This window comes from Erpetoichthys calabaricus, chromosome 1 (genome assembly GCF_900747795.2).
Source record: "Erpetoichthys calabaricus chromosome 1, fErpCal1.3, whole genome shotgun sequence".
NCBI classification, from domain to species: domain Eukaryota; kingdom Metazoa; phylum Chordata; class Cladistia; order Polypteriformes; family Polypteridae; genus Erpetoichthys; species Erpetoichthys calabaricus.
Genome location: NC_041394.2, coordinates 22,233,970 through 22,245,137, shown reverse-complemented (window position 1 = coordinate 22,245,137; position 11,168 = coordinate 22,233,970). Strand labels below are relative to the sequence as shown.

At 44.0% G+C, this 11,168-nt stretch overlaps 1 protein-coding gene and 1 long non-coding RNA gene across 3 annotated transcripts; both read right to left on the bottom strand.

Moving 5' to 3' along the window:
• Positions 1 to 5,022: 5,022 nt before the first annotated feature.
• On the bottom strand, positions 5,023 to 10,554 carry LOC127529737 (UPF0692 protein C19orf54 homolog). Its single transcript, XM_051934346.1, is given in 6 exon segments — positions 5,023 to 5,442; positions 8,899 to 8,969; positions 9,071 to 9,122; positions 9,125 to 9,199; positions 10,163 to 10,287; positions 10,387 to 10,554. Coding segments are annotated over 6 exon segments (816 nt in total). The 5' UTR covers positions 10,512 to 10,554; the 3' UTR covers positions 5,023 to 5,074.
• Positions 7,094 to 8,868, bottom strand: LOC127529771 (uncharacterized). 2 transcript variants are annotated; one of them, XR_007936376.1, is made up of 4 exons: positions 8,215 to 8,868; positions 7,938 to 7,993; positions 7,552 to 7,607; positions 7,094 to 7,164 (listed from the first exon to the last, which is right to left on the bottom strand). It is a non-coding gene; the product is annotated as an uncharacterized LOC127529771 (long non-coding RNA). The 2 variants fall into 2 exon arrangements; XR_007936377.1 differs by lacking the exon at positions 8,215 to 8,868 and having other exon boundaries at positions 7,938 to 8,042.
• Positions 10,555 to 11,168: the final 614 nt, after the last annotated feature.

Sequence of the window (11,168 nt, the reverse complement as noted above, 5' to 3'; positions counted from 1 at the left end):
ATGAAGTTTGAGTGAAACTGAAAAGAAGCAAATTATAAATAATTAACCAATTTAAAATAAACAATATAACTTAGCTATATACTTCTCCAATTAACTTAACATAATACTTAGAGGCTTTGCTTCGACGGGACTAAAACACTCACTAATCGTGAAACATTCTGTCTAACTACTGACTTCCTGTAATTCTATTTCCGCTTCCTTACAACTATTTACGTGAATATTCATAAGGTTATATTAATATTCCTTTGAACAACACACAGCTATTCTGCGAGGCACAACAGAGGGTCTACCTATAGCAGGGGTCTCCAACTCCAGTCCTGGAGGTGCCGCAGTGGCTGCAGGTTTTCATTCTAAACCCTCAAACCACCTACACCTGAACACCAGCAAAACCAAGGAGCCGGTGGTGGATTTTAGGAGGCCCAGACCCCTCATGGACCCCGTGATCATCAGAGGTGACTGTGTGCAGAAGGTGCAGACCTATAAATACCTGGGAGTGCAGCTGGATGATAAATTGGACTGGACTGCCAATACTGATGCTCTGTGTAAGAAAGGACAGAGCCGGCTATACTTCCTTAGAAGGCTGGCATCCTTCAACATCTGCAATAAGATGCTGCAGATGTTCTATCAGACGGTTGTGGCGAGCGCCCTCTTCTACACGGTGGTGTGCTGGGGAGGCAGCATAAAGAAGAAGGACGCCTCACACCTGGACAAACTGGTGAGGAAGGCAAGCTCTACTGTAGGCACAGAGCTAGACAGTTTGACATCTGTGGCAGAGCGACAGGTGCTGAGCAGACTCCTGTCAATTATGGAGAATCCACTGAACAGGATCATCTCCAGACAGAGGAGCAGCTTCAGCGACAGACTGCTGTCAATGTCCTCCTCCACTGACAGACTGAGGAGATTGTTCCTCCCAACACACTATGCGACTCTTCAATTCCAAACGTTCACATTATACAAAGTTATTGTCTGTTTTTACCTACATTTTTATTACTCTTTAATATTGTTTTTTTTTTGTATCAGTAAGGTGCTGCTGGAGTATGTGAATTTCCCCTTGGGATTAATAAAGTATCTATCTATCTATCTATCTATCTATCTATCTATCTATCTATCTATCTATCTATCTATCTATCTATCTATCTATCTATCTATCTATCTCGTGCCTTTCACATGGTACTATCTATCTATCTATCTATCTATCTATCTATCTATCTATCTATCTATCTATCTATCTATCTCGTGCCTTTCACATGGTACTATCTATCTATCTATCTATTTTCTTAATTAGTGACCAGATTTTGCTGCTAATTAACTCTTTGCCTTAATTTTAATTGATGCATATCTTAAGACTCGGGCTTCTTAACTCTTTCAGGGCTGATGTCAACTTTTGTTGAAATTCGGGGGTAGAGGATGGTAATCAGCTGCAAACTGCGACAAAACTCGCCCCTACATTTTAAGTTTGACTTTCTTTGCTAGAAGGAAAGTTAAGCAGCTTTGTTGATTTAACCTCGATTCCCTGCGTGAGTAGCAAACAACCTCAAAAATGGCATTGAGATCAGGTGAGAGTCTAAATACGTCATAGATGTTTTACATATTATCGCTGAATTGGACTCTGACTTGTCAGACTTGGAATTTGATGCAAGTGATTAGAAGATGGACATCGAATATGAAAGTGAGGTACCAGCATCAGCTGATCAGTCCCCAGTTGATCGTGGTGTTGAACACGTTTGTGTACTGATGCGCATACACTAACGTTCGCCTGGGAGGACCACCACTTATGATGACAAGACCATATTGCGTCACACTGCAACTGCCGCCACCACCCACCGGCTGTGTGAAGGCAGCCAGCCCACCGTGCATTCCTGCTGGCCATTGAGGTGCCCCAGCGCAGCCACAGCCTCCAGAGAGGCCAAACATGTGCCAACAGCAACCACAGCATGCAGCAACAGATGTTTTATGTTGCTTTCTGTCTGAAACCATTACTTTGTGTGCGTTTCAGAAAAGAGTTAATGATTTTTTTATATGTACCAACACATAAACAACAACCTGCGTCCATCACACAATAACTGATCGTAAAGAAAGGGTGAAGGCCTCCTCAGTAATGTCGATCTGCTCCGGTCCACAAAACATTTTGACGGCCAGCGCTCTTAAAAAAGAAAAATCAACAATTTTGGAAATGTCTGCCGTGGCAGAATGAGCGCCATGGAATTAAATAATGGGTTTAATTAGCAACGAGAATTGGCTTCAAATTAAGAAACTGAATGAAGGTTGGAGTTTGAGGCCCCAACTTAGTTGGTCATCTGTTGGCTCACTTCACATCAAATTTATGTTTAGGTGCCGTTTAAGGAAAAAAAGAATCAATTCAGCAGTCAGAGTCTCAAGAAAAATCAATGAAAATAAAGGGAAATAGTCAACTAGAAGCAAAAACTGGTCACTAATTAAGAAAAGAGTTAGAATGAAAACTTGCAGCCACAGTAGCTCTACGGGACTGGAGTTGGAGACCCCTGACTTATAACGTAATGTTGAGTTTTATCGACGTTTACAGCTGATTATCGCCCTCAACCCCTGCTGTGTCGACATCCGCCCTGAAGGAGTGAAGTGGGCACTCTTTAAATGTCTTGCCCGCTCTGTACAGTACGGATACACAGTATGGATCCCCTTGCTGGTTTCCACAGTTTACAACCTTGAATCACAGTGGACTGAAGTTTGGCTTCGATGTCAAAAGTGAAAATCGATCTGCAAAGAGTACCGTAGTCTAAATCAAAGTGAGTGGCACATGAAGAATTTCTGGGTGGCACGTGAGCGAGCTCAATAAAAAAAAAAAAGAGGGGGGCAGAAGTGAGAACCAAACCCACTCCCCCCGCCCCCGCCCCCACACATACACACGCACACTTTGTGTAAGACTGCAGTTACACCTACAGCCAAGTAGCCCTTCCAGGTTGAGGCTTGTGGGCGCCCTTTTACTTTAATTCTTTGAGGGCTGAATATCTTTTTCCAAAAAACGTAGTTTTCTGAAAAGCACACAATGCACTAGTTTCACACATAAATGACATAAAACGTCTGTCGCTATATGCTGTGGCTGCTGTTGGTGCCTGTTCGGCATCTCTGGCAGCAGTGGCTGCACAGGGTCGGCTCAATGGCCAGCAGGAATGCATGGCAGGACAGCCACCTCTCTGCCTTTGCACAGCAGGTGGGTGACAGTGGCAATCGCTGTGTGATGCAATATGGTTTGTACCTCTTGTCATCATAAGTGCTGGTCCTCCTAGGCAAACGCTGCAGTAAGCATATCAGCTACACAAACGTGTTCAGCACCACCATCAACTGGGGACCAATAGACTGATGCTGGTACCTCAATTTCATTTTTGATCTCCATCTCCAGATCACTTGCATCAAACTCGGAGTCCGAGAAGTCAGTCTGATTCAGTGATAATACAGAAAACATCCATGGAGTATTTTACTTTAGTCTCACCAGACGTTGATGCCATTTTTGAGGTTGTTTGCACACGCAGGGAATCAAGGTCAAATCAACAAAGCTACATAACTTTCCTTCAAGCAAACAGAGTCGAACTAAAAAGTAAGGGCGAGTTTTGTCTCAGTTTACAGCCAATTACCATCCTCTACCCCTGAATTTTGACAAAAGTCAACATCAGCCCTGAAAGAGTTAAACTGCCACAGCGTTTAACTCGATAAACGGGTGCAATCGCACAAAACTTTCAATGCACAAAACAAAACCGGCTTTTCTTACTGCCTTTGGTATAGGAGACAGTAGGGTGAAATGACACCTTTTATTGGCTAACTAAATAGATTAGAAATGCAAGCTTTCGAGGCAGCTAAGACCCCTTCATCAGGCACGGTGGTTACTTAGCTGCCTCGAATGGTTGCATTTCTAATCTTTGTAGTTAGCCAATAAAGGTGTCATTTCACCCTACTGTCTCCTGTATCGATCTACGGCTAACACGGTACAACACTCTACTGTTATGCCTTTGGTATGGGGTCATCGACTTAGAAATCAAACAGTACGACTCCTGCACACTTTTGAGTGAGCGATGCTGCCCACGTGCCCAGCCCAATCAGCTGTCAGATGATTTTTTGCTTCTCGATTCGCCCACGCTCCATTTTTCTAGGACCTGGGAAACTAAAATTAGAAACAAATTAAACCCTCAAAAACATCTGAAAATGGTAGCGTGAGCATCCTACTACTGTTTTGTTGTGGTCATCGGCTGCCTTGAATGCTGACCTGCACACTTCAGCCGTGCTACACTGGCTTGGGCTGGCAGGACGTTCAGCAGGGTATCAAATTGAGATCGACTCTCGCAGCTTTTTGGTGGTCCTGACCAGTGCAGGATTTGCATATAAGCTACACAAGCTATAGCTTAGGGCCCCCAAAACAAATTGTCCGAGTGAGCAATTGTCATATATACTTAAATATACTACAGCATTATTTGTCCCAATCAGGCCCGGCCTTAGGCATAGGCAAAGTAGGGTCCGGGGAGCCCCGGATCGACTCCTTGGTCTAATTTTCACGTATTTCACAGAGCTTCCAGGGGGGCGGAGGGCCCCTGGACCCCCCTTTCGCCTAGGGCCCCATAATACCTAAGACCGGGCCTGGTCCTGACTTGACTCGTCTCATCCGCTAGTAAAGGCCTCTGCTATGGAGACACTAAATGAGTAGCGCTGTGTGGTTTGGGTGATTTGAAGGGAAGGGATCACAAAGATGGATAAATACACACTTAACAAAAGCTGAAGATGCTCGTTACTCACGGACATAGCCAAGATGTTTTTAAATAAGCACGAGGCTGCCAGCTCATGGCTCCTGCACCCTGTTGTAGCCTCCTCTGTGCCGTTTCCCTGCACTGCCCTCATTTGCTCTCGCGCACTCCACTTGATCGATTACCGACTGACCAGCTCAGATGTCCTGCCTTGGGCCTGTTGTTGCTGAGGTAGCTAAAAGGTCATCACAGCCCTGGTGCTGCAAAAGAAAAATCCAGAAACTGAACGGATGAAATGAAGGCGAGTTGAGAGCAGTTTACACGTCATCAGTAAATGGCACACTGTCGACTTGCCAATGTGCCTTCATTTATTGGAGCGTTTGGAGAGCAGACTGGCACTCCCTTAACCTTAAGTCGGCTGGCCTCAGTAGCAGCACCTGACCACACAGCCCAGCCTGCACACCGCCCTCTGGCAGGACGTATGGTTGGCCATCTTGGCTTCGCTTTGGATCCAGCTGCTTTAGTTGCTGGTTGCTGTCCCTAAGTGCGCCAAGCTCCCAGAGCTGATACTTAAGGCTCTTGCCCTGCTTTGCCAGCAGGTAAACCTCCTGCACTGCCTCCATTGGGGGCCAATTGGGACCGGGGATTCCTTTTGGCAGGTAAAACAGCCCTTCTACAAGGCTTTCTGTCCGGAATGATCCTTGCAGTTTGTTTGTGTTCACTCCCAGCAAGACTCCTGTAAGAGAAACATAAGTAGCCATTAGTTCAAGATGAAGGTGCCGGCCCGAGTCTGAATCAAAAATGTAATGACAGGCTCAAGATTGAGAATCTGGGTTGACCGTATTGTTTCCAGTGGCAGGATCAAAGCTGGCTCTTCACATGCTGGGCTTCCTTCAAGGCCTGGGGGCTTACTTAGCGTACGTACACCAATCATTTTGCACCTTACGCCAGCAAAACGGGACCCACCCCTCATTTAAGGGGCAGCTTTTATACCAACTGGCCGTGAGTCAGCCTCACAGATGTGTTGTCGTAGTTAAATAAGTCTTTCTGTAATGTAGCATCACCACGTGACAAAGCGGGTTGGCTCCACACTCCCGGAAACCAGTTTTGGGAACCCCTTAAACTACGGATGGGCTGTAGCAAGTGAGGACACACACCGTCGGCAATGGATGGGCGTAAAGTGCAGGTGCTTTTATTCAATGTGTCTCACTCAAAAACAGTGCACTGCTCTTTCTCCTTAATAAATACGTAATAACTTCCAATAAGTATCATCAACCCCGGTGTCCACGGTGAAGGTTTTCCAAATTCAGTAGTTTAAAATCAAAGTCGGGATTCTCTTGTAACATTCCCAGACGCGAGGCATCCGTGCTGCACCCCTCTTTCATTTCTCCGTCCTCCTGCCTCTCCCCCTGATTGACCTCCATCTCCCCTCTCTCTCTCTTTCTCTGTCTCCATCAGCCCAGCATGGGGGTCCATCGTTGTCTCCCCGGTTCACTCTTCTCTGGTCTTGCAGTCGCACACCTGGCACTGCACTTGTAGATTGTTTGAAGTGGCTCAGAAGGCACAGGCAGCAGCCCAGCTAAAAACAGAGACATACGCTTCTTTCACACGAGTCACCTTGTACACCAAAAGACGCACAGGTCTGAGTGATCGATTCTAACAGCGAGGCATTCTAAAGCAACATAGGGTAGATAGATCTCCTTGCCATGGCTCCAGGGCACTCGACTGTTTACAGGGTGTTAATAAAGTAACATTATCACACCTACTTATTATGGACCCTTAATAATTCTTACATTGAAGATGTCTGAAATGACGACAACTCACTCTAGAGCTGGCCACCCAGCAAAACTGAACAATTTGGAGAGAAGGGCCTTGGTGAGAGAGGTGACCACAAACCTGGCGATCACTCTGGCAGAGAACCTGGGTGGAGATGGGAGAAACTTCCAGAAGGACAACCACCACTGCAATACTCCACATCCGGACTTGGTGGCAGGGTGGCCAGACAACATATAAAAGCCTGCATGGAGTTCGGAAAAAGGCACGTAATGTTAAGTGGTCAATAAATGCCAAGCGACCTGTGTGGTACTAACAAGAGCACATAAAGTTAAGTGGTCAATAAATGCCAAGCCACCTGTGTGGCACTAACAACAGCACATAAAGTTAAGTGGTCAATAAATGCCAAGCCTCCTGTGTGGCACTAACAACAGACATAAAGTTAAGTGGTCAATAAATGCCAAGCCTCTTGTGTGGCACTAACAAGAGCATGTAAAGTTAAGTGGTCATAAATGCCAAGCCTCCTGTGTGGCACTAACAACAGCACATAAAGTTAATGGTAATAAATGCCAAGCCACCTGTGTGGCACTAACAAGCACATAAAGTTAATGGTAATAAATGCCAAGCCACCTGTGTGGCACTAACAAGGCACATAAAGTTAAGTGGTCAATAAATGCCAAGCCACCTGTGTGGCACTAACAACAGCACATAAAGTTAAGTGGTCAATAAATGCCAAGCCTCCTGTGTGGCACTAACAACAGCACATAAAGTTAATTGGTCAATAAATGCCAAGCCTCTGTGTGGCACTAACAACAGCACATAAAGTTAATTGGTATAAATGCCAAGCCACCTGTGTGGCACTAACAATATCATAAAGTTAAGTGGTAAATAAATGCCAAGCCACCTGTGTGGCACTAACAACAGCACATAAAGTTAAGTGGTCAATAAATGCCAAGCCTCCTGTGTGGTACTAACAAGATCATGTAAAGTTAAGTGGTCAATAAATGCCAAGCCTCCTGTGTGGCACTAACAACAGCACATAAAGTTAATTGGTAAATAAATGCCAAGCCACCTGTGTGGCACTAACAAGATCATGTAAAGTTAAGTGGTCAATAAATGCCAAGCCACCTGTGTGGCACTAACAACAGCACATAAAGTTAATGGTCAATAAATGCCAAGCCTCCTGTGTGGCACTAACAACAGCACATAAAGTTAATGGTAATAAATGCCAAGCCACCTGTGTGGCACTAACAAGATCATGTAAAGTTAAGTGGTCAATAAATGCCAAGCCTCCTGTGTGGCACTAACAACAGCACATAAAGTTAATGGTAAATAAATGCCAAGCCACCTGTGTGGCACTAACAAGATCATGTAAAGTTAAGTGGTCAATAAATGCCAAGCCACTGTGTGGCACTAACAACAGATCATAAAGTTAATGGTCAATAAATGCCAAGCCACCTGTGTGGCACTAACAAGATCATGTAAAGTTAAGTGGTCAATAAATGCCAAGCCACCTGTGTGGCACTAACAAGATCATGTAAAGTTAAGTGGTCAATAAATGCCAAGCCCTCGTGTGGCACTAACAAGAGCACATAAAGTTAAGTGGTCAATAAATGCCAAGCCACCTGTGTGGCACTAACAAGCACATAAAGTTAAGTGGTCAATAAATGCCAACCCTCCTGTGTGGCACTACCAAGAGCACATAAAGTTAAGTGGTCAATAAATGCGAAGCCACCTGTGTGGCACTAACACATTTTTTTTCAGCTTAGCCTCACTTGTCATGTTTATGTGCCACCTCACTATACTGTAAGCTCTTGATGAATGCAATGGCCTTAACTATGTTCACCAGAAGTTAGAAAATGTACGCCTGGCACAAAGTCAGTTGTGTTCCAGTGTGAATGGAGGAGCATGTTTAATTATTTATTTATATTTTAATATATTTTTTTTGCTTCATCTAGCAGGCAGATATCATACTTTTGTTTCCTAAATGTTTCCATAACAAAGAGTCATTTCAAAAATACCAGTAATAATGGAATGGCATTACGTGTATTAGCAGAGTACCTGAAGTCCATGTTTTTTAATGGCATTTTGGTTGCACAGAATGTTTCTCTGTTTTAAGATAGAAGATTTAAAAAAAAAGTGTCAATGCTTTTAAAATGGCACATTTTCAAATTTCAAACATTGGTACGGCAGGCACTATTGGGCAATCTCAACAAAATCAAAACATTTCCAAGAACTTTTGATGAAGAATAACACTATAAATGATAACTTGGATTCCAGTGGACTGATTACCTTTTCACGTGGACATACAGACAGACAGACAGAATGTGGGCGCTTTACACATTTTATACGAGCACGACTAATAAATGACTACAAACAGTTACAGATCGGAAATGACTCACTCATCATGCACACTGACCTGACGCTGCAGCCCAGTGAGCCCTGTGCCCATTCCTCTGACATGGTTCATGGTTGAAGTCTTCATCATAGCTTAGATGGTAGAGTTAAGGATCAAAAATAAATGCAAAAAAGGCAATAAAATAAGCCCAAACCCCAAACACCCTTGGGGGAATGGTTAAATAAAACGATACGGAATAAGAACAGGTAAGCCAGCGACAAGATGGTGGACAATTTTTTCACTAATCTCTTTTCTGCTCCCCAAGACATCAGATGTGCCTGACAGTGGTACAGCTCTTCTGCCAAGAGAGCCATGTTGGAAGCTGTAGAGACAAAAGAAATATATCTAAATACTGGGGGGCTTCGCTCACCAACCCCCTGGCCTGCGCTATGCACCAGCCACTTCATCTCTCTGCCGCACACGTATGTGGATTTCACTTTCACCAAACACCAAATCTACAAGTTAAAGTTAAAAGCCAATCTCTTTTCGCTGTTCTGTTATTTCCGTTTGTTTGCACTAATGCAATCTTTTCTGTAATGTTTTTGAGACTTTTGAATTTTCGTACTTCCATTATCTCCACCCTGCTCTGCATGTGTATCACGCCAATGTTTTTGAACCTCTTTACAACGTTCTACTTTGTCATCTACTCTTTGTCTTTTATTTCCGGCCCCGGTTGTGGTTAAATCTCTTGGCACAAAGTCTCGTCTCGCGGGACTTGAAAGTATCTCACTGAAAAAGTCACGTCTCGTCCCAGGATTTTTTATTATAATCGAGAGATATAAAAAGAGTCCCCAACATTTCACAAAGACAGCAGCGGAGCTCTCTGAACAGCCCAGATTACACCTCCACTGGTAAGCGTTCTTTGTTCTTCTTCTGTTCTTTTAACACATGACCTGCACAAGGACCCTTTTTTTACAGTCTTATCTGAGCTACATTTGAGCCTGCTATGCTGAAGGAGAAGCAAAGTGTGCAATACTTTGAGAACTTTACTGGCCAGGTTAGCAGCCACAGCCATCAACACCTCACGATAGAGGAGCGGACAGCGTTACCACGAGGGTGAGAATTGTTTAGTGATATTTGTTATGCGGCCCAATTGGAAAATGGCAAATCAAGTCTCTAGGGCTTTCATTTGTTTTAGATGTTAAAGGCAACAGGATTGTGGGTAAGGGTCAAACCATGAATAAAAAAGAGTAAGCAAAATACATTGTCGACAGAGAAAGACAAAAAAGATCTTATATATTAATTCTAGTTTAATGAGGAAAATGCGATTTGTTTTTCTGTGTACCTGAAAACATTTCCCCTTGGGCTGTGTATCCTCTCTTTACAGCTGTATGAACAATCGTCTCTAAAGTGACACTGCCTTCTGGGTTCAGGCGATGTCCGGCCATCCACAATGCCACGAGTCCACATCTGCAGAGCAATTAAGACATCGTTATGTAAATACGGCAAAGGCCACCTGACGATACACAATTGGAACTCTGGGGGGGAAACGTTGATTGTGCTACTCACTGAGGTCCATCTTGGATTAGAGACGGCACGTATTTATTAAACAGCAGCCATTCCAGATCTTTTCTGAAACTGAAAGAGAAGCATGACATTCTTTGATCAATACTTGGCCATAAAAGTGCAAACATTCTCGGTACAACAACAATTTATTTCTTGTATAGCCCAAAATCACATAAGGAGTGCCGCAAAGGGCTTTAACGGGTCCTGTTTTTTGACAGCTCCCCCAGCCTCGACTCCCTAAGAAGACAAGAAATAAACTACCCTTGTAGGGAAAAAAAAATGGAAGACGTCTTGAGAAAGGCAATTCAAAGAGAGACCTGGGCATGTAACGGGTGTGAAAAACTGGGCTCACTACAACACACACAACAAAACACCAGTAATCCTCTCCACGGAGCTATCTATCATGGCCACCTCAGGAATACAACACATAGTGCAATAGTAATGGTGCGAACGACAAAGCCAAATGCAACAATACAGTAGTGACCAAAAGGTTTGGCAGTGACACAGATGTCATGTTTTGCAGAATTTGCGGCTTCAGTTTTTGTGGTGGCAATTCACATTGTTTCTATATTATTGTGCAGAGTGATCAGATGCATATTAAAGAGCTTTATTAGCATACAAAGTTAACTTTATCACAAAAAACCCATTTCATTTACTGGCAGAAAATGATCAGCTAAAAGTGTCCAGCAAGCACCAGGGCCGTCTCCCCTGAGGAGTCAGCTACAGAACTGTGTTGGCACCAGTGGCGGACCGTGCATTTCACACCTAGGCCTTCAGTAGTGCTC